General features: G+C 37.5%; 1 protein-coding gene across 3 annotated transcripts in view; it reads left to right on the top strand.

The window, feature by feature from the left end:
• Positions 1 to 24,644, top strand: part of CADPS2 (calcium dependent secretion activator 2) — a 729,035-nt gene that overhangs the window by 291,585 nt on the left and 412,806 nt on the right. For all 3 annotated transcript variants that reach the window (XM_069087109.1, XM_069087108.1, XM_069087107.1), the window contains exon 4: positions 19,392 to 19,472. In XM_069087109.1, coding sequence (XP_068943210.1) covers positions 19,392 to 19,472 — 81 coding nt within the window. The remainder of the gene's footprint in view (positions 1 to 19,391; positions 19,473 to 24,644) is intronic.

Here is a 24,644-nt window from a genome sequence, read left to right as displayed (position 1 = left end):
GGCTTGGAATATAATGATATCTCGAGGGCAAAGGAGCTGGGATTACAACCAAGAATCACCTACCCAGCAAAATTGAGTATAATCCTTCAGGGGGAAAATAGACATTCCATGAAAATGAGGACTTTCAAACATTCTTGATGAAAATACCAGAGTAGAATAGACAATTTGACTTTCAAATACAAGGCTCAAGAGAAACATAGAAAGGTAAACAGGAAAAGGAAATCATAAGGGTTAATAAGGTTAAACTGTTTGCATTCCCACATGTAAAAATTGATACTTGTAACTCTTAAGAACTTTCTCATTATTAGGACAGATAGAAGGAATATTTATAGACAGAGGGCACAAGTGTGAGTTGAATATGAAAGGATGATATAAAAAAATAAAATTATGGGGTGAGAGAAATGTACTGTGAGAAAGGGAAATGGAGAGGTATAATGGGCAGAAATTATCTCATGTAAAGAGACAAAAAGAAGCTTTTACAGTGTAGAGGAAGATGGGGGATGTGTGTGGGGGAACAAATTAGCTCAAAGAGGAAATAACATACACGCTCAATTGGGTATAGAAATCTGTCCTACCCTATAGGAAAGTAGGAGGAGAAGGGGGGGGAACAGTAGAATGGAGAACAGTTGGGGGAGGGTATAGTCAGAAGCAAAACACTTTTGAGGAGGGACAGTGAAAGGACAGAGGGAATAGAATAAATTGGAAGGAACAAGATGGAGGGAAATATGGTTAGCAAAAGCAGCCAAAAATATATTGAAGCAAGCTTCTCTGATAAAGGCTTCATTTCTCAAACATATAGAAAACTGAGTCAAATTTATAAAAATAAGACTCATTCCCTAGCTGACTTCAGATGAAGTAATCAAAGCTATCTATGGCCCTTTGAAAAAAAAAATGCTTGAAATTACTATTGATTGGAGAAATGCAAATTGAAACAATTCTGAGGTAGTACCTCATACTATTAGATTGGCTAACAGGGCAGAAAAGGAAAATGACAAATGGTGGTAGGGATGTGGGAAAAAATAGGTCACTAATGCATTGTTGGTCAAGCTGTGAACTAATTCAACCATTCCACAGGGCAATTTGGAACTATGTCCAAAGGGTTACAAAACCATGCACATCCTTTGACCTAGCAATACCACTGTTAGGTCTGTATCCAAAAAGAGATTAAACAAAGCAAAAAAAAGCTATATTTAAAAAGATACTTATAGCAGTTCTTTTCTAGAAGCAAAGAATTGGAAATTGAGGGGATGCCCATCAGTTGCAAAATGGCTGAACAAGTTGTGGTATCTGACTATGATGGAATACTATTGTGCTATGGGAAATGATGAGTAGGATGCTCTCTGAAAAGCCTGGAGAGATTTGTATGATCTGATGCAAAGTGAAATGTACTGTGTACAAAGTAATGACAATAATGTAAGATGATCAACTATGAATGGCTTAGCTGTGAGCACTACAATGATCCAAGACAACTCTGAAGTACTTGTGATTAAAAATGTTATCCATCTCCAGAGAAAGAACTGATGGGATCAATACAGAATGAAGCATACTTTTCTGCTTTATTTTTCTTGAGTATTTTTTTAGGGGGAGTCTCTTTTCTTTTACAACATGATTATTATGGAAGTGTTTTGCATGATTATATATATATAAAACCTATATCAAATTGCTTGCTTGCCTTGTCAGTGATTGGGGGTAGGGGGATTGTGGAGGGAGGAAAAGAGAGAATTTGGAACTAAAAATTTTAAAAGAATATTAAAAATTGTTTTTACATGTAGCTGGGGAAAAATAAAATATTAAATAAAAAAAATAAATCAGGTATTATGTTAGTTTTTTCTTTTATTAAAGAAGAGAGTAATTGCCTGAGAATAGAATTTTTTAAATATATTTTGGGTTGTTTTCTTTTTGCATTGAATATGGTGACTTTATCGATGACACACAATATAGGACTCTATATTTCTCTGCCCTATTACATAGTACTTTGGAGCAAGGATGTGAATGGGGCATGTGATCCCCAATATAGCGAGATGGGTTAGTAATATGGCCTCTCCAGTGATGGAGCTCCTTTTTTGACTGGGGATGAAGATCCATAGCTTTCCACTTTATTCCTTGGAAGTTATGTGGACCATGAGGTCTACTGCATGGTTGCTATGGCCATACTCATCCTACCAGGACAGGAGCTTGACAAAATGTCATTGAGGTCAATTTCATCACCAGCATCAAAGGTAAAAGAGTGGATATCACTGTCAAAGTCACAGGATACCACCTGGTCTTCTGTGTAGTACAAAATGCTCTGATGCTAGCTTCACCACTTTCTTGATGTTATCATTTTTAGTAGATTTCTCCATCTGGCTGTTCACAGCAACTGTTCACAACAGTTACATTGGGAGTAGGAACATGAATGGCCATGCCTGTGAGCTTCTGTTCATCTCAGATATGACCTTACATATAACCTCAGCAACACCAGTGAAAATAGTGATAATGTTTTGGGAAGCACCCACACCCATCATGCCAGAGGGGCCATCTACTGTCTACTGAGTTTAGCTTGAACCGTGGTCATGAGTCCTTCCACAATGCCCAAGTTATCAAGAATGATCTTGGCCAAGGGACCAAGCAGTTGGTAGTGTAGAAGGCATTCTTAAGGGCATTATTATATTTTTCATGGTTCATTCCCATTGAGGCCACATAGGGGCATCAGCAGAAGGGATAGAGATAATTGGCTTCACTTGGCTTTACCCTTCAAGTGAGCCCTGACCCTTTCCATGGTGGTGAAGAAACCAGTGAACTATACAACATACTCAACTCCAACATCTCCCCATTTAATGTTGGTGAGATCTCACTCCTGGAAGATAATAATGGCATTTCTATCGATCACCAGCTTTCCATTTTCAGCTTTGGCAGTGCCCTTGAATTTTCCATGGGTAGCATCATACTGGAACATATAAACCATGTAGTTGAGGTCAAAGGATGTAATGGTAACATAATTTGAATTTGAAGATACTTTTGTGTTAAGCAAAGGTAGCAGGTACTTAGCACTTGGTAATTGATCAAGCCTCTGTTGGGAAAACAGAAGGTATGAACTCCTGTCTCCTGTTACTAACATAACAGGAAGGGGTTGGCTGAAACAGGAAGTAGCTAATGCTGTGTATATGAGAAAAGCCCCAGAGAGGCACAGTCGGAATTTCTTGGGACCAGCATCTGGTGGCAGAGCAGCTATAGAAGAGAGAATGGAGAACTGAGCCAGAATTTCCTGAGAACTTGTGGTGGTGGAGCTTCTTCTGAACAGGAGCCCAGAAGCCCAGGAGCCCTCTCCCCCACAGGATGGATAAGGTGATTCTGATTTTTTGAACAAGCTGCAGAAGACTGAGGAAGCATGACCAGGATGCAGGGGCTTTGTTTGTGGCTTGGCTGAGCCTTGAATTCCTGGGAGCAGAGATTGTGAAGGATTTGAGATGGACCAGACCTTGTGAACTTCAGTGTGGAGCAGGACCTACACAGAGAGCTAGACAAGGCACTGAGAGCTGTCTGCCATTGAACCCAGGTGAAGTCTGGTGAATCCAGGTAGAATCTGGGACATGGAAGGGGATCCAGGGAATCTGAGAACAAGCCCCAAGTCAAGATGAAAAGACCTCTTCTTGGGTACTGAGTAATTATGGAATTATAGTTTACTAGTGACCTAGGGGTGGAGGGTTTGTGTATTCTCTAATGATTGTACTTAGTGATTAATGATATTTAATAATTGATTGCTGAATAAGTGACTGAGTTAATTTAGCATGCCCATGAGTGGAAGACTTTGACTATTGTACTTTGAGATGTACTTTGTTCAAAACTTTGTGGCCACTATGGTGGAAACTATGTGGCCATTTTAATGATAAGCTGTTGTGAATACTATATTGTGATTTTCTGTGATAAGTTGTAATATTGTAAATGCTGTACTTTGATTCTCTGTGAATGTTTTGCCCTGATTTGTTATTGAATAGAGTGTTCACTATACTGTGTAATCAGAATCTTAAAAGCTGTTCACAGTAGCATTCTTCTGGAAAGCTGCTTGTGCATGACATTACAAAGGAGGAGTCATTTTTGGCCAGAATGCCACAATGTCTATCCTGCCTGAGCTGAATGCATCCCTGGTCACTAGGAACCTCATACAGCCAAATCCATTGACTCAAACCTTTGCTGTCTTCTCTCAGAGATGCAGCTACAGCTATAGATCCTGGCACTGAACTTTGCAGAAGAGCTGAGAGCCTTTTGTTTTTTACAAATTTTTTACAAGCATTTCCACATCTATTACTTCATTTGGTCCTTACAGCAACAACAGCAATAATAATAGCTGACATTTATGTAACACTTTGAGGTTTTTATAAAGCACTCTATATACATTATGTCATTTGAGTCTCACAAAACCCTGTAAGGTAGGTGCTATTTTTATTCCCATATTACAGATTAAGAAATCAGTACTCAGAAAGTTGTAATGACTTGCTTATATTCACACTCTTGTTAAGTATCTGAAACATGATTCAAACCCACATCTCTGTGACTGCAAGTTGAATGCTCTATTTTTTTTTCTCAAAAATCCTATGACATGAGTAGAGGCCAAGTGGTGTCTTCTTTTTTACTGAGGAGGAAATTAAATTGAGATAAATGGAGTTGTCTAAGTTCACATAGGCTTATTTGATTCCAAGTCAGCTCTAGAACTTACCTCTTGATTCTTAGCCCAGTGTCTTTTCAACTAGTCCCTGCTGCATCTCACATATAAGAATTTAAAGAGAATTTACATAAATTAATAGGTAATAGCTGATGCATGCAGAGTCTTTGGGGATATGTGTAGTAAGAGTATATCTTTTAAGTTTTTGAGGACACCATCATACGGGGAAAGTAATGTGTTTTTCCCAAAAATAAGTTTTGTTGCCACTGCCAGGGACAAGCAAATTGGATGAGATGGATGATTTTTCTGACCCAGAATGTCATTTCTTATCAGGAAATTAAAGAGAATTTCCCTCTTCAGTGTTTGAGGTGGGCAGAAATTTTAATAAAATGAGATTATTGCCTTAGGTAGTTCTAGAATTCCAAAAACATGCCACAAGGAATCTAACTTAGAAAATGAAGACACTTAATTGGCACAGTGTGAGGTAGAAATGTGAAGTCTTTTCTTGATTTTGACTTGCAGTACAATTTAATTATTTGAACCAAGTACCTAAAGTTAAGAAACAAATTCTTGAGTAAGTATCTGTAGTTTTCATTTAGTCCAACAAAGAATTTTCCCAAAGTCGTTAGAAAGTACATGGCAGAATTCCAGATAATAAGTAGTCAGTAGTAATAATTGGTCTTAGCCTAGAAATAAATCCTTTAGGCTCAAGTTTCTGAATAGGATAACTGTAGTTTTTCCTTCAGAGATTACACACAAATGAAACTAAGCACACCCTTCATGTTAACAAGCAAGAAAGGTAGCAGCTTTACAAGTCATATGATGACTTTCTAGAACTTTTGTTTTTGAGATATCCTTTTTAACATGACTAACATCTATAACCTCTTAAGACGTAAAATGAGTAAACAAGCCAATAATGTTTCACTTATCTTATTGAGTAGTTAGCCTATGGAGGGTTATTGATTTGATCATTTAAAATGCTCAATACTACAATGTTCACAGAGTTTTCTACTATTATTTGTTTTCTAGATATCTAGGTAATAATGTTTAGATTAAATTAAAATAATAATATTTAAAAATATTCTCCAATTACTTCATTTCCTTATGCTTCCTTTGTTTCTTGTATAGAGAGAGAGTGGAGGCTTGAATATAGGGTGCTTAGCTACCTTTCTCATTATAACCTCAAAGGGAGGGCCCACTAGGGGCCTCAATACTTGATCTGTGTATGAGAGTTGGGGAGATATTTCCCCTCGGAATCCTGTCTGCTAAGAGGTATGTGGCACTGGAGAAGGTTTTGTTTCTTGGAAGCTCACAATTTTGGTATTTGTAATTATTCTATTATAAAAAAGCCATGAGTTCCAAACCAAGTTGTATGAAAAATTTGAGAGAGAGAAGACTTTTGGTTAGGGAAACTGGGGAAAGCTTTATGGAAAGTGTGTCACCTTAGCACACTTGAGGGAACATAACTATTTCAAAATAGAGAGAGAGAATGTCTTTCATCCTGAGAATGGGGAATGGGGAACAAAGGAATGGAGAGAGGAAAAGATCAGTGGGACATTGTAGTACAGTTTGGCTGGAAGGTTGAACTTGTTGGATGGAATCATCTGATATAAACTTCAAATAGAAGTTGGAGAAAGTTTTTTGGACTCTTTTCAATACCATGATGAGGAGTTCTTAATTCTTTGGTAGGCAATTAGGAACCACCAAATGTTTTTGAGCAGAAAACTAGTCTGTTAAGATCATTGTGTTAGAAAGATTATATAAGCAGTCTTGTAGAATATAAAATGGAATGGAGAGGGAAGAGTGTCAAAAGCCAGTTAAACTATTATTAGATAATGCAGGAAGGTCTGTAGTATGCAAGAAGTAGAGTGGTTGTAGTGGAGAGAGATTATCTGAGTTTAGACAATTGGTAGATATTAGATGATTCATAAATCAGTTTTGCAAAAGTGAGAAACTATTAAGACACTATTACTTTAACTCTTTTAGGCTTGTCCTCCTCAAATTGCAAGCAAATAACTTGCTTAGGACTATTATGATTCCCTTGAAATGATATTGTATGGGTTTAGGACAACTACACTGATTCCCATGCTTTATTCATCAGCCAGGCTGTTCTTTATTCCATAAAGAGATTAGAGCCTTCAGTAGAGAAAATATTCAAAATGAAAACTGAGGATTATAAACAATGTACAATCATCAAAAGCTGAGTATCTGTGTTTGAAGTATTCATATGTAAAATAATTGGATAAAGACAGCTTAAATACTTTAAAAATACATAAATTGAGGATATTAAAGGAAATTAATGTGGGCATCTCTTATTTTCAAGGCTGAGTGAACCTTCTACAGAAAGCTGAGAAATTTTTTTCTGAAAGATAAGGCCATCTGGTATAAAGTAGGTAACATCTTATACTATTTAATGTTAAAGATCTCTTAGAGGGGAGGAGTAAAGATGGAGGAGTAGAAACAGGATCTCCCCGAGGCTCCAGCTACCACCTTCCCCAAACCATGTAAAAAGGGGACTCTAAAGAAACTTTGGAGCTGCAGAACCCCCAAAATGACATGGAGAAGCTCACCTCCCACTGAGGACATCCCAGATGGCCAGCAGGAATCAGCCAGCCTAGCGCTGTGGGAGCCCAGCCCAGCCACACACCAAGGCTTTAGCCCCAGGGCAGGCCTGACCAGCCACCAGCTGGAGGGACTCCAGATCAGCAGCAGCTGTGGCCAGCTCCAGATTTATCAACACATAGATACAAAGGACAAAGTGAGAGGTCAGTGCACTCTGGACTTTGGGACCCAGCAAGTGGGAGTACATGGCTTTTGCCCCCGGGGCGAGAAGCGGCAGAGACACCTGGGCAGCTTCAGCTCCTGGCCAGCAGAGTATAGGGGAACCAAGCACCAGTCTGAGGGCTAATCCCTCTTGCTTTAAACTTCTTGCATCTGGATTGTAATCTAGGGTGGAGGTCCTGGGATGTGTGTCCAGCTTGCCAGAGCATGTGGAGACTTCAGAGAGGGCACCCATCTAATACCTTCTGCAGCTGAGAAAACCCCAGCGTTTGGGACGAAAGCTCCCCTGTCTGGTGGCAGAGTCCTACTGTGGCAAAAAGCACAGGGGTCAAGTGACTGAGGGCCAACATGTCCAGGCAAAGGAAACAAAGCAGACAGAACATTCCAACATTAGACTCCTATTTTGGGGACAAAAAGGAGCAAAGCATGGAACAGGAGGAAGACAGTGAAGTCAGAACTCCTGCACCAAAAGCTTCAAAGGAAAAGATGAGCTGGTTACAGGCCATAGACGACCTTAAGAAGCAGATAAGAGAAGTGGAGGAAAAATTGGGAAGAGAAAAGAGAACAATGCAAGAAAATTATGGAATAAGAGTCAACAGCCTGACTGAGGAAAATAATACCTTAAAAAATAGACTAACTCAAATGGCAAAAGAGTCTCAAAAAGGCAATGAGGAGAAGAATACCTTAAAAAGCCAATTTGCCAGATGGAAAAAGAATCTCAAAAGCTCAATGAGGAGAATCATTGCTTCAGAAATAGAATGGAGCAACTTGAAGCTAATGACTTTATGAGAAATCAAGATGCTGTTAAACAGATCCAAAAAAATGAAAAAATAGAAGGCAATGTGAAATAGCTCATGGAAAAAACCACTGACCTGGAAAATAGATCCAGGAGTGAGAATTTAAAAATTATTGGACTACCTGAAAGCCATGATCAAAGTACGAACCTAGAAATCATCCTCCAGAAGTCCTCAAAGAAAACTGCCCTGATGTTTTAGAACCAGAGGGCAAAGTAGAGGTTGAAAGAATCCACCGATCACCTCCTGAAAAAGATCCCAAAAGACAACTCCTAGAAATATTATAGACAGGTTCTGGAATTCCCAGATTAAGGAGAGAATATTACAAGCAGCCAGGAAGAAACAACTTGATTATTGTGGAAACACAATCAGGATAACCCAGGATCTGGCAGCTTCTACACTGAGGGATCGAAGGGCTTGGAATATGATATTCCGGATGTCAAAGGAGCTGGGATTAAAACCAAGAATCACCTACCCAGCAAAACTGAGTATGAAGTTTCAGCGGAAAATATGGTCATTCAGTGGAATAGAGGACTTTCAAGCATTCTTGCTGAAAAAAACAGAGTTGAATAGAAAATTTGACATTCAGATACAAGAAGCAAGAGAAGTATGAGAAGCTAAACAGGGAAAAGAAATCATAGGGAACTTATCAAAGTTGAGCTCTTTAACATTCCTACAAGGAAAAACAATAATTGTAACTGATGAAACTTTTTTCAGTAGTTGAAGGGAATAGAAATATATATGTATATATATATATATATATATATATATATATGTCTATATATGAGGGTACATGGGCATATGAATACATATGTGAATGTGTGTATATATGTTTATAGGTATACAGAGATAGAGGGCACAGGACCAATTTAATAGGAAGGGATGATACTTAAAAGGTGAAATTAAGAAGTGAGAGGAATATAATGAGAGGAGATGGGGAGAGACAGAATGGGGTAAACTATCTCATATAGAAGAGGCAAGGGAAAATGGTTATAATGGAGGGGAAGAATAGGAAGGCAAAAGGGAATGGGTCAACCTTATTCCCATTGAATTTGGCTTGAGGAGGGAATAAAATACACACTAAATAGGGTCTCTCACCCTACAGGAGAATAGGGGGGAAGAGGATGAGAGGGGGCATGATGGAAGAGAGGGCAGGCTGGGGGGAGGGAATTTGGGAGCACCCACTTTTGAAAAGGGATGGGATCAAAGTAGTGAATAGAACAAGTGGGAGGTGGAATAGGAGGGAGGGAAATACAGTCAGTCTTTTACAATGTATCTACTATGTCATTGTTTTGCATTAGCTACACATGTACAACCTATACTCAGCTGCTTATCTTCCCAGTAAGGGTGGGAGAGAAGGGAGGAAGGATGAATCTGGAATTCAAAATTTAAAAATCAAATATTCAAGTATATATATATACACACACTATTATTAATACTATTTTACATGTAATTGGGAAATAAGATATACAGGCACTGGGGCATAGAGACTCACTGGAAAAGTCAAAAGGTGTATGGAAGAAAATATGGGAGAGAACAGATTGGAGGAGGGGATATCCTGTGGGACTGCTATTTTGGGGGCGGTGGGTAGGGGAAAAATGAGGAGAAATTTTGTAATTCAAAATCTGGCGGAAATGAATGATTTAAATCAGAAGTTAATAAAGCATTTGGAAAAAAGATTAAATTAAATAAAAAAGTTCTCTTAGGGACAGAAATATGTAATGGTAAGAGAATTTGAAGATCTTCCCTGCCCCTTCACCCTTTGATAGGTTTAAGTGACTCTGAGAACCTTCTCTGATTTGTAAATATACTCTGCCCCTTAATATGCTGAATGTACTCAGGTGGAGAATGTGGTGGAAAGAGTTTGCTGAAGGGTAGGGCGGAGTCCACAGGAAAAGCTTGCTCAGGGGAGGCTTGTTTTTCAGGAATGCCCACACCTTGTTACTTTGTGATTGGGTAGTGGGTCACAAGGGTTGTGATGGTCTCTGATGCTGGAGAAGGCTATATATACCTTGATGTGAGGTTTTGCTTTGGGACTCACTTTGGGAAGCATTGTCTGATTTTACCAGATGAGACTCTGGGCAGCCGTTGAGCCCCCTGGCTTTGAAAACCCAGGTGCTGGTGCTTCTCTCTCTGGTACCTAACTGCATGTATGTGATGGTAAGATCGTTAGAAGCCCTCTCTGTTTAATTGTGTTATTTTCTCTGTCTACATTTTTTTTTTTTGGTCTGCTAATAACTTCAGTTTGTATTCTCTGAAATTCAGGGTGCTGACTTTTCCCCCCTGAACTAGATAAATTATATTTATATGTATGTATGTTTGATTAAAGTACAATTGTTAACCCTTTTTTAGTTTCTTTCCTTTAGAAAAGTAGATCAAAGAACCTGTGCTAGCAGCCATCCTGGGTATGCCAGGGTGCTTGCTGTTACAAAAGATAATGAAGGAAAATGATTAAATTAATAGAGAAGACGTGGGATACTGAGGCCACCTGAGGTTTGAGCTACCTAAGGATGCTGGATTTTTCAGATTGCCATGATTAATCTCTTCCCTCTGGTTTTACCTCCTTTCCAGTTTACCTTCATTTATGACCCCTATTCTTAGCATGCTGTAAGGTTTGTGGGAAAAATGAGAAACACAAACATTTTACTACATGTATATGTGTGTATACTATATCTATGTAGTAAAATGATAGGTATATAGTAAAATGATTGGGGTTCTACCAAGATAGTATGACTGCCATGCCTGCTGTTCTTTTCTCCTCATCTCTGTTTCCTGGCTTCCTTAGCTTCCTTTGTGTCCCCACTAACCTCCCATCTTCTGCAAGAACACTTTCCTGATCCCCCTTAATGCCAGCGCATTCATTCAGTTGATTATCTTCAACTTCTCTTATATGCATCTTATTGCTACATAGTTTCTTGAAAATTGTCTCTCCCCATAGATTGAGAGCAAGGGGAGTTTTGTTTGTTTGATTTTGTTTGTATTTTTCTTTATAGCCTCTTTTCTTAGCACAATGCCTAGAACATAGTAGATGTGACTGACCTGTAGTTAATATTGTTTGGGAAATGGGCATAGTAGTGTCTGGCTAGTGTTAAGTGTTCAAATGGAGAAGGAAATGGCAATCCTCTGCCAGTATCCTTGCCAAGAAAACCCCAAATAGGGTTAAACATGATTGAAGAACAAAAACAAAAAAGTATTCAAAAAGAAAATATATTTTAATATCATGGGGAGAACGGTAGTGGATATATGCTTCAAATAAATAATATTAATAATAGGCAATATTTACATAACACCTTAAGATTTTCCAAATACTTTATAGATTTCTTTTAATCTTTATGACAACCTTATGTATAGGAGCTTTTATTATTATTACCTCCATTTTAAAGACAAGGAAATTGAGACTGAGAGACATTACTTTCTTAAGGTAACAAAGCTACTTAAGTATACAAGGCAGGACGCAAGCTTAAATCTTTCTTACTCCAGTCCTAATGCTATACTTGTGACGTAACCAAGATATGTCAAGATATTGTGGAATGAATATAGATGGACATTCTTAGACAGTTGTTAAGAAACCACAAAGAAATCCCAGTTGGCATGATGTTTTCTGGAAAACATAACATAAAATAGATTTGCTCATTACCTACAGAATCAAAGAATCTCAGAAGAGATTTTAGGATCCCTTTTACAACATGACAGCCAAATAGTTATACAGTATTTTTTTTTCCTTTCTGAAAGGAATCCACTACCTCCTACAACAGTGCCGTTGTACTTTTGGACAGCTTTCCTAGGTAGGAAATCTCTCCTTTATCCATTTGAAAACTGCTTCTCTGTAGCCTCTGTCCACTGCTCTTCCTAGGGTCGAGCTCAACAAACCTAGTCTTTCTTGCATTTGACAGTCCTTCAAATATGTGACTGCTCTCCTGTGCCCTCTACTCCCCTTCTTCATGCTTAACATCTTTACTCCTATCATCCTCCTGCAAAATTTACAGCACAGTACTATCCTGGTCATTCTCCCTTGGATATACTCCAACGGATGTTTTTCCTAAAATGTGGCAACCAAAACTATTGGTATATGATACTCCAGTAAGTTCTGGCCAGAGATTATAAAAGGATGGTTATCTCTTTTGTTTTGGACGTTGTGTGTCCCTGAATGCAGCCTACCATGGCATAATCCTTTTTTGGCTGCTGATTTATGCTAGGTACTATACTAAGCATTTTACAAATAATGTCTTATTTGTTCTTTATAACAATCCCATGAGGTAGGTGCTATTATACTGTCACATTTTACAGTTGAGGAAACTGAAGGAGGCAGAGATTAAGTGACTTGCCCATGGTTACACAGCTAAGTGTCTGAGGCTGGAGGTATATTTGAACTCATGTCTTTCTGGCTCTAAGACCAAGTGCTCTATCCACCATGCCACCTAGCTGTCTCTCAGTAACTACTGAATGATCATATGCCTACTTTACTATTTCTTGAAATTTTATGAGAATTATCTATCAATCTACATGTATAATAAGGACATCTTTGATAAAAGTTTGAGAGGGGCACAGGCTTGTTACTGCAAATGATATTCTTCAGCAGACTACACTTACAATCACATAATTGACTACAAAGTGTAGAGAATATAAGGTTCCACTGTGATTGTTGTTGTTGTTACCCTTAAAAAATATTATTTGGTCGAGCAAAATTCTGCCTTAAAGTCTCTTTAACTCTCTCTCAAATGTATGTCAAAAGTCAGTCAGTCAATAAACATTTTATAGGGGCGGCCAGGTGGCTCAGCGAGTAAGAGCACTGGCTCCAGTGTCGGGATGACCTGGGGATCAAATCTGGGCGCAGATACTTAGCACCACACCCAGAAATAACTGGCCATGTAATCTTGAGCAAGTTACTTAACCCCAATTGCTTTAAAATAAATAAATAAACATTTTATTAAGTGCATTGTATGTTCCAGATATTGTGATGATCACTGAGAAATACAAAAAAAGGATAAAGGACAGTCCCTGTGCTCAAGAAGCTCAAGGTTATGCCTTGAAGATATAAAATAAACAACGTTTTGACACTTTGATTACTAATATCAAATGATAAAATAGGAGGTTATGTACTCAGTAAAAAAAATTGACAACCATGATGTAGATGTACAGAGTTCAGATGGAAAAGGAATTCTCTACATACAAGTCCTTTGAAAGTTCCTAATTGCCAATTACATTTTGTTGATTGTATCAAAAATAAAATATTGCAGATCCTCTTTAATGAGACCCATAATCACTCAAAAGAGCTTCACCTACCTGACCAACTGAAGAAAACCAAAAAACAAGCAAACAAGTTAATGAAGATTGACTAATGTCCAGGTTCTGATATGTAGGTGCATGGATAACCAATAAGAATGCGCTATTGGTGCTTGCATCCCGCTCAGAGACTACAAATAGACAATGAGTTAGTTGCAGAGTTGATTGAGAAAAACAAACAAACAAACAGTGGATTGGATTGTCTTTTAATCAACCCATCAATCAATCAACAAGCATTTATTAATTACCTGCTATGTGCCAGACATGTTTGTAGATTGTAGGAGCCCAAGTACAAGGAATAAAAATATCTCTATTTTCCATGAACTTGGTTTCTAACAAAAAAAAGAAGAAAAGAAAAATGATCCAATCCCTTCAGTGTCCTCAAACTTATTCCTGTAATAAAGGCCCATCATTTTTAAGAAAAGTATTCTTCTGAGAGATACTAAATAGCTCTTAGCCTAGGAATAACCTAGTCTTCAAAGAATTAAACTTGAAGTCAACCAAAGGGCAATGGAGAGGCACATGGTGAGTGTAAAGCAAGCTACTAACACATTACAAATTAAGAACTGGCAAGAGGAATTGAATAAAGGATGTCATTAAAGAGATGTATGAAGAGAAAACAAAAAAAAAACAAACCCCCTACTATTCCTTAGCATGAACAAGGGATACTAGATACTAGGTGGAGGAAGTATTGTGCAGTGGAAAGAATACTGCATTTGGAATGAGAGGACTTGAATTCAAGTCTTCATCCTTCTACTTACTATATGCATGGTCTTGGGCAACTCACTAATGCTCAGTTTCCTCCAAGATGACTGCCAAGACCCCTTTCAGCTCTAAATGGATAATCCTGTAATCCTATGTGGATAATTCATGTGTACTCTAATGTTATTTGAATCCTTGTAAATAATGTAAAGAAAAATGCACAACATGGTATGCCATATGGAACATTCATCAAAATATGTAAATCAATCACATTATTGATTCAATTCTAGTTCATTAAAACCCCTTCATTTCCTTTAGTTTTCTATTTGAAGTCATAGAGATTTCCCCCCAAGGGAGGGTATATCTCTATTTTCAAAATTCAGGCAAATGGGGAGATAGATTTACTTTGTAGATAACTGGTTTTAGGGTAAATTTAACTATTATGTAAAATGAGGTATTAAATACCTGCCTTTAAACAAACCAATTTTTCTGTTTCTTCTAGCATTATTTCAATATAATATAAGAACACTTTTCCAAGTTAATCCTACTACATTCTGTGACTCCTACTGAATTAGTATCTTCTCTCTTCTGTGTGTTTTTTAATATTTCTTTTTTTTCAAATGCTTTATTAACTTCTGATTTACATCATTCATTTCCGCCAGATTTTGAGTTACAAATTTTTCCCCATTTTTCCCCTACCCACCACCCCAAAATAGCAGTCCCACAGGATATCCCCTCCTCCAATCTGCTCTCTCCCATATTTCCTCCCATACCCCTTTAGAAGTTTCCAGTGGATCTCTATGCCCCAGTGCCTGTGTATCTTATTTCCCAATTACACGTAAAATAGTATTAATAATAGTATATGTATATATATTTGAGTATTTGATTTTAAAACTTTGAATTCCAGATTCATTCCCTTCCTCCCTTGTCACCCACCCTTACTGGGAAGATATGCAGTTTATTGTACATGTGTGGCTAATGCAAAATAATAACATAGTGGATATATTGTAAAAGATTGACTATATTTCCCTCCCTCCTATCCCGCTAGATTGGAGCATATTTTCTCTTGCTTTATTTTTCTTGCTTTTTTTCCCCCTTTTGCCATCTGGCTATTGTGGAAATATGTTTTGCGTCACTTCATATATATGTAGGTAGGTAGATACATATCATTTCTTGCCTTATCAGTGCATGGGGGAGGGAAGGAGCATCATAGGGAGGGAGGGAAGGAGGAAGAGAGAGAGGAGAGAGAGAGAAAGAGAGAGAAGCAGAGACAGAGAGAGAGAATTTGGAGCTGAAAATAAATTTTTTTTTAAAAAGTGGTCATTGTGTTGATCATAGATGTTAAGTGTTTCCAAATTGTTTTCCTTTATAATGGCATTACTATATAAATTAGTCTCCTGGTTCTGTTCATTTCATTATTCTTCGATTCCCAGATGTTTTCCAAGTTTTTTCTGAATCCATCTTTATGTCATATGACACAATAATATTTCTTTATAATCATATGCTGTGATTTATTCACTCATTCCTGGATGATATATACCTACTTTATTTAAGGTTCTTTCCCTCATAAAGGAGCATTGCTATATATATTTTACTCCAGATGGGTCTTTTCCTTTCTTTATTGGTCTGTTGTGAGGTATATTCCTAATAGTGTCATTATTAGATATTTGAGTATATACAGTTTTGTGACTTTTGCAATACAGTTCCAAATTGCTTTCAAAAATGTTTATATCAGTTCATAGATCCAGTAGTGATACATTGAGGGGCCTGTCTTCTCACAACCTCTGAAACAATTCTTATTTCCCATTTTTGTTATCTCTGCCGATCTTATAAAAATTAGTAACTATTTTAATCCTTGAGAAAATCATTTTGATGAATCAAAGATTAGAAGACATTTTAATATAGTAGTGTTCCTTGCTCTTTAACTATGTTTTTCAGGCAATATTAGTTGTTGTTTCAATACTTTAGAAAATAGTAACAATCTCTGCAGTGAAAGAACATTCTCTTAAACCCCCAAATTAAATTCAAATTATTCTATTTAAGTTTAAGTACAAGCTGTTATACTGAACTTATAAATATTTAAGAAATGTTAAGTATTATGTTTCTCTACAGCTTTGGACAAATTACAACTTTATTAACTGAAAATATCCTTTTTTCCTACTTGAAGAATAATTATTTGTCAGACTTTAGGCAAAAGGTTTAGGATGTTCAATATTGTTTATTGTACACATAATCATTAAAGTCACACCTTGAGGCATTTTTGTGGTTGCAAGGATCTTTGCACTTCTAAAATCTTTTCCTTTTATCTTAAAAATTTGTAATTCTTTCATACATAGCTAATAAGCCCTAATTTGTTGCACACTTTTTCCACATGAAGATGCCAATTTTTGAGAATGAAATTTAGCATTACTCTATCTTTTTTTAGGCAGAGTAAAAAGTGATATCTATTTTATAAGTTATTTCTGCTGTAATAGAGAATTTTTAGTAATGATATTGATAGTAGTGATGATGGTGATAGCTAGTGTTTATGTAATGCTTTAAGATTTGCTAAGTACTTTACAAGTCTCATCTCCTTTTATCTTCATAACCACTTTGGGTGACAGGTGCTATCATTATCCCTGTTTGACAGATAAAGAAACTGTGGTAGACAAAGGTAAAGTAACTTTTCCAGGATCAGGCAACTAGTAAGTGTTGAAGACAAGATTTAATCTCTGGTTTTGTTGACTATCATGTCCAGAGCTCTAATTCACTGTGACACACAAGTGTACCCTGAGTTGTGTGTTTGCAGTTTTCATTCAGTAAAACTGCTTTCTAATTTTAGTTTAAAAAAAAAAAGATATCTGGAGGTGTCATGGGGGCTAAATTGTTTGGAATGACTATTGCATATAGCCACTGAGTACCTTTTTTTAAAATGTGACATGATTGAACAATTATGCTTTTGAAAATGGGGGGGCAGCCAGGTGGCGCATTGAGTAAGAGCACCAGCCCCAGAGTCAGGATGACTTGGGATCGAGTCCGGGCTCCAATACTTAGTACCACACCCAGAAATAACTGGCAGTGTAACCTTGAGCAAGTTACTTAACCCCAATTGCTTTTAAAAAAAAAAGAAAGAAAATGGATACCCTTCATGTGTGCTAACTTAATTTTTAAACTTATATACTCAATAGTGCCCTTATGAAATAAAACAGTATTGCCCATTTCTGTGACTCTACTATAACCAGACCATGGAAGGTTCAGAAGAGTGCCATGGAGATTGTTAAATGGATGGAAAATAGAACTAGTGTTATCAGGAAATGTTACAGAATAGAACTGTTTAACTAATGGAAGCAAAATATAGTGATGATTTAATACCTTTCCAAATCAATGTTAATTAAAATTTGATGCAGCTCTCCATCATCTCATCCATATTTAGTATAAGAAGAAATTAGATTATACCACACAATGAGGGGATTAAATATAATAAAAGGATTTCCTGACAGCAAGAATTTTGTGAGCACTGAGAGAATATTTGAAAAATTTTTTTCTGTCAATCAATAAACATTTATCAAGCACCTACTATGTGCCAGGCACACTATGCACCAGGGACACATAATAAAAGCAAAAATAGTCATCATCCTCAAGGAGCTTATAGGCATCTGGGGGAAACAACATGAAAACAGCTGTACAGATGATATTTATACAGGAGAAATCAGAGATTACCAGCAGAGGCAAAGATCCTAGCATTAAGGGAGATCAAAAAAGGGTCCTTGAAGAAAATGGAATTTTGACTGGAAGTTAAGAAAAAGGAGCTAGTAGATGAAGGTGTAGAGTGAGAGTATATCAGGTAAAAAAATACCCCCCAAAATGTCTGGAGGCTAGAGATGAAAGAACTGGAAGGAGACCAGTATTACTGGAAGGAGTAATTTATAAAAACACTGGAAAGGAAGGAAGAGGTGACTCTGTGACTCTGATTGCTAAACAGAAGATTTTGACTTTGATCCTGGTGGTGATAGGGAGCCATTGGAAAAGGAAGTGATGTAGTTAAATCTGAGCTTTAGGAAGATTAATTTGACAGCTGAGTTGTGTTTTTTAAATCTCATTTCTTGAAACTCTTCCAAGCTGTTGTTCTTATAGATAGAAGCATGGCATGAATACCCTGAAGAACAATTTAGCATTTCCGAATGGAAGAAAATGCATCTTTGTAGAACCAGTAATTTGTGTCACATTTGTTCCAGGGTAGCTAGAAACTTGGTAACTGGAGTTACCAGACCACTGGTGTCTCTCACCTGGTTATTAAAACCCGGAACTTCTGGAATTTAAGAGCAACTAGAAATCTACTCTAGCTTTCAGTTAACTCTGAGGGATCTCTATCAGGCCAGGGCCACTCAACAAGAAATAAAGATCCTCTAAAGGATCACATGATAATTAAGGAACACAGGACTCCTTTAGAAGCCTCCAGTTTTATGGAAGATACAGAAGCCAAGAGATTTTAAATGATTTGCCCAAGGTTACACAGATAGTAAGTCATATAGTTCATTTTTTAGCCCAGGTCCTCTGACCCCAAATCTATTGCTCTTTCAACTATGCCACACTAGAAATTATGTATATCTGTTATGGGAGGCAAGCTTAGTGGAGCTTAGGGATGTCATTCTGCCTAAAGCCACCCAAATCCAGAATTTTAGGAATCTGTAGTTATAGGAAAGAACCCCCAAATAGGCCAACTGTGTTCCTCACCCAAATCCTATTGATGATGACCTTGGATTTTCAGAAATTTTGGAATCCAGATCCTTGGTGAAAGTAATGCCATATAGAGAAATACTTGTAGGGAGTATCTAATTCTTTGGGCTGATACACTATATACAAAACCAAACATTAAAATTAAGTAGTGACTCATTCAGATGAACATATCTTTAAACAACTCTGTTGCAGTCTTTAAACAACTAATTGGGAGTCCTAAAAGCCTAATCAAAATTGATATTTCTTTGTTTTTCAATTGTGTAGCCCCAGGGCATTAGAATGAGATTATCTTGTTTATAGCATCAAAGGGACATACATTTACACCTGAAAGGGACCCTAGAAATTATGTAATCCTACTTTACCCAGTCAAACAACTAGTAAGCAGTAGAGCCAGGTGTGACTCCAAGTATAATTAGCTAACTATATATTTATATTATTTAAATCTAATCGGTATATATGGTTTTTCTTCCTATAAGCTGGACAATGCAGATGAACAAGCAGCCCAGATCAGAAGGGAACTTGATGGACGTCTTCAAGTGGCAGAAAAGATGGCAAAGGTAAATTATTAGCTTTGATGTGTGTGAAAATTGAGAGTTTTCTGTTATATGTGTTGTGATATCCTCAGGACAGAGCGACATTGCCCTGCCAAGAAGCAATCTTGTGGAAGCCTCCTGGTGACAGCAGCAATTACCTGCCTCAACAGCAACACCTCCTGCCTGAGGCCAAGCTTCCTGATGCCCTTGGTCACAGCCCTGTTGCCTACCTGACATAGGACCAAGGCCAGAGGGAGACCTTGAGCCTTTCAGTATCACTCCTCTTCCTTAGAATAGCTCCTCCTCTCTACTGACACTTTGCCTGAATGCATCCCACAGTACTTAACATGTACTCCTCCTTTCTCTTCCTATCCCAAACTGTGAAAGCACAATCCCATTTCCCCAATATCCCCTTTTCAGTCTCTTATTCCTCTCTACCTCAGACTTACCCTACTGATATTTCATTCTGTTATTCTCCCCCCTTTCATTATGCCCTCAGAAACTCCTACTCTATAATTAACTTCCTTTCATTTTGACCACTTCCACTCTTGCTCTTTCCCTTTTCTAGAATTTACTAAGATTTGCCTTCCCAACTATGACACTGTATCTTTGGCCATCCTAACTAGTACTGGATGCATCTTCTTTTTATACCTTCTGACTCTCACTAATCCCAGTGGGGGAGTCAGAATACTCTCAGAATACAAATCCTTGCCTTTTCCAGGTGTTCTAGATGCCTCTATTACTCATTAATTAATGTCTCATCCATTGAGGTTCATTCTTTCCAAATTTATCAATCCATTTGGATCCTAGTAACTTGTATTTACTGACATCCTTGAGCATTTTCACCACTTTATCAATGAGTTCAGTGCATGGCTCACAGTCTCCCTTTCTATCTCAATTCCTTCCTTCATTCTAGGGGCCTTCAGCATACTTGTTGATCTTCAAATACCCTAACTTGAAAAATTCCTTAGTTTGGGGTGGCCAGGTGGTGCAGTGAGTAAGGGCACCAGCCCCGGCATCGGGAGACCCAGGATCGGTTCTGGCCTCAGATACTTGGCACCCACACAAAATAACTGGCTGTGTAACCTTGAGCAAGTTACTTAACCCCAATTGCTTTAAAAAAAAAAATTCCTTAGTTTACTTTACTCTAAAGAGCTACTCCTTTACCCCAGCTGCTCATAGGGATGGTCATCTTTTTGTTCTTGCCCATTAATTTTCCATTTCCATGATCAAGAATTACAAAATTCCTTTATCTATTAATGATATTGACTTTGGCATATCAGTAGTCTCTTTTATTCCAACTATCTCTATGCCTTATTACTCCTAAGTCTATTTCTTTTTCATAATAACCTTTAATCCCTCAGTTTTTCAGTACTTTCCCAGACCATCACCCTAGCTGTAGCTATATTCTCTTTCTTCCTAAATCTTAGTCACTTTCTGAACAAGTTCAACTACATGATATCCTCTATTCCCAAATCCCTGGCTCACTTATCCTTATTGCACTGCCAAACCACAACTCTGCATTGTTCCCGTCATTTACCTCTTTTGTTCCCGCTGACATGCTGCTAAATATAGATATAGATAGGGGATGTCATGAAACCATTTAGTTGGTCCAGTACAGATTTCTCATATCTATCCCATAGGGACCCATATGGCAGTTTGGACTTCGCTCTTACTCTCCCCTAACTGATTGTCTTTATTCCAAGTGATCTCACTGGCTATTTCAAATTGTCTCTTGTTTCCTTAAACCTCCTATCATACCTCTTCAGTCACCTTCTCAGCTGAAGACCTTGCCTTCACTGAAAAATTTAGGCTGTTCACCATAACTTTCCCCTTCTCCTCATCTAAAATTCCTCTCGCATCACCACCTACAATTTCTTCTTTTAGTCTCTAATGAGAGTCCTTATCCTTGACAGAGCCATCCCTTCTACATGTATCATTAATCCTATCTTCTCCCATCTTCTCTAGAATATTGTTTTACTCTCAAATCTTCAATCTCCCACTATCTACTAATCCATTCATTACATACTAACTCATTGCTGTCAGCTAGTAACCCCCATCCTTAAAATTACCATTGTTAGTTAGATCTCCTCACTAGCTACAATTCTCTATCTTTCCTCCCTTTCTCAGCTAAATTCCTTTTAAAAGCCATCTCTGCATGGTGTCTACATTTTTAATCCTAACTCTTTTTTTAAACCTTCAGTCTAGCTTTCATCATTCAAATGAAAGTGTTCTCTCCAAAGATATCAATGATCTTTGTTGATGTAACTAATCACCTTTTCTCAATCCCCATGATTCTTTACCTCTCAGAAGCATTTGACATTGTTGCTAACTTTATCTTCCTAAATATTCTTCTTTCTCCTGACATTTTTTCTTCTTTGCTCTCTTCCTATATATTTTCCCATTCCTCAATCTCTTTTGATGCATCTTCATGCCATGCTGATTAACTGATGGTACCCCTAAGGACCCTGTCTCCAGCCTCATCTCTTTATAGTTCCTCACTTTGCGATCACTTTCAATCACCCAAGTTAAACTGTTATCTCTCTGTAGATATCCCTAGATCTACATATTCAGCTCTAGTCTTTGTCTTGAGTTCCAGTCCCACATCAACAACTACCTACTGGAGGCTTCATACTGGATGTCCACAAGGCACCTCATACTCACCATATCCAAAACAGGACTCATTATCTTTTCCCCCCATCCTTCTCTGCTTCTGAACTCTATTATTTTTGTGAGCACAATCATCCTTATAGTCTCCCAACTTGTTATCCTTAACTGCTAAGTCTTATATATTCCAAATATCATTTCTATGTCCACATCTCTTCTATATGTCCCTTTAACTCCACTCACAGCCACCACCATTATGAAGACCCCCATTATTTTGCACCTTGTTTATTAAAAGAACCTCCTAATTGGTCTCCCTGCCTCAAGTCTATCCGTATTCCAATCCATCCTCCACATAGCTGCCAAAATGATTTTCCTAGGGTATAGGTTTGACTGTGTCATACACCTCCACTATTCAACATACTCCAGTAGTTCGTTCCTAGAATCAAATATAAACTCTTATGATTGGCTTTTAAATGTCTTCACCATCTGCCCTGTTTTAGACTTCTAACCTCTTACTTCCCTTCACAAACTCTTAAGTCCAGCATTACTTGACTACTTTCCATTCCTCATACGTAAAACTCTATCTCCTATCCCCATGCCTTTGTATTGGAAGGAATGCCTTTCTTTCTCTCCCCTGCCTTTTAAAATCCCTGCCTTCCTTCAAAATTCAGCTGAAATATCATCTTGAGAACTCATGCTTCTTGGCTTTTCTCAGTTCCCTAGCTGCTAGTACCCTGTGTATAGCATATATAATATGTAATACACACACACACACACACATAAACAGATAGATATATGTTGTATGTATGAGAATGTTAAAGCGTTGAAAATAGGGACTGTTTTCTCACATTGATTAGCCCAGCTTCTGGCAGATAGCAAGTGCTTAATAAATGCTTGTTTACTGACTAGCAAATCTTCCTTTCTGACTAACATCAGAGTTCTCCTGTAAGATAACTAGGCTGGCTATCAATAAATAATATCTTCCTCTTTCTTTATATAGTCAGCTCTCAGTTAGCTGTATGTAGATTATAGACATCCTGCTTCATGTAGAAATAATCTATGGCAGTTAGAGACTGCATTTTTTCAAATTATTCATGGTGAATATTTTTAAATATACAACTGACATTCCCTCAAACATGCAAATTTCATTTTAATACTACACTTAGGAAAGCATAAATATGAAGGTAAATCTACTACTCAAAAGATCATATTATACATCTCAAAGTGAAATATAATATAAATTAATCTGGAATAATTTTAGCCATTGCTGTTTTGTCATAAGCATGAATACGAAGCAACAAAAGATAAAAGAAAGAAAGAAAGAAACACTGCCTTGCATACAGCAGAAGAGAAGAGAAGATTCCATACGAAATGATGAACTCCCTTTTCAAGGAGAGCTACACCATAAATAGTAATTATTCAGGGCTGATGTAGTGATGAGCCGTGTCTTGTCTTTTAAGTAGTTACCTATTTACTAGAGGGTGGACCTCAATTTCATTAATATTTCCTTAGTGAATTGAAAGAATCAGTTCATTTATAGGAAGTGAAAATTTCAGGCTTCGCTAAGAGAATTGGATATATATGATTGTGATACTCCAGTACCTTTGAGTACTGGCTATCTCACTTTTTCCTGGCCCCTAGTATCTTTGAATAGTTTGATGCATACCTCCAACCCAGATGATTTTATATGTCTAGTGAATTTTTGTTTTGTAAAGGTAGACAAAGGTAAATTTTAAGCATGTGGTTTTTAAGAGTGTTGGCATTATTAGAATGAACCAGAATTTGCCTAACAGGAAAATGTAAATAGATGATAGATTGTCAAGCTGGTACACAAGTGATGGCTAAAGGACTGAAATGGTCATAAGAAAGTGCAAATGCCAGGCTGCCACTCACTAGCTTGTTGGTTTTAAAGAGTTCTTTTGATTTCTGTTTTCTTCTTTGTAATACTAGTCCAGTGGATGGTGCAAATCTGTTTTTCCCAAACATTTGACCAAGAAGCCCTATTCTTATGACCTATTCAGCCTCTGTACCTCAACCACACACACATATAGTTATACCTTTGATCTTCCGAATATCCAAAATTGTCCTAATTCCATGTTCATAAACTCCAGAATTCTTTTATCTAACCTTACTCTTTCATCATTTCAAATTTCCCTATGCCTTATAAACCCTATCCCAGGGGTGGGGAAACTGTGGCCTTGAGGCCACATGTGGCCTTCCAGGTCCTTGGGTCCTTTTGACTGAGTCCAAGTTTTATAGAACAATTCTTTTTATTAAGGGGATTTGTTATTCAATTTATTATTCAATTCAATATATAATTTGGATTCAGTCAAAGGACCATACTTGAGGACCTAGAAAACCACATGTGACCTCAAGTCTGCAGGTTTCCCAGCCCTGCTGAATGGCAACATAGATAATGAACTGATTTTAATGCTTAAAATGTATTTATGTAAAAAAATATATGTGTGCATAGACTATGTACATACTCATATAGGCATACATACATACATATATATGTAGGCTAAAACCTACCTTCCTTCCTTCCTTCCTTCCTTCCTTCCTTCCTTCCTTCCTTCCTTCCTTCCTTCC

Source organism: Petaurus breviceps, unplaced genomic scaffold (genome assembly GCF_028583685.1).
Source record: "Petaurus breviceps papuanus isolate PSGF00001 unplaced genomic scaffold, PetGlider_PUasm1.0 181, whole genome shotgun sequence".
Classification (NCBI taxonomy): Eukaryota; Metazoa; Chordata; class Mammalia; order Diprotodontia; family Petauridae; genus Petaurus; species Petaurus breviceps.
Note: the sequence above shows the minus strand (reverse complement) of the source record. Positions and strands in the feature narration are given on the sequence as shown.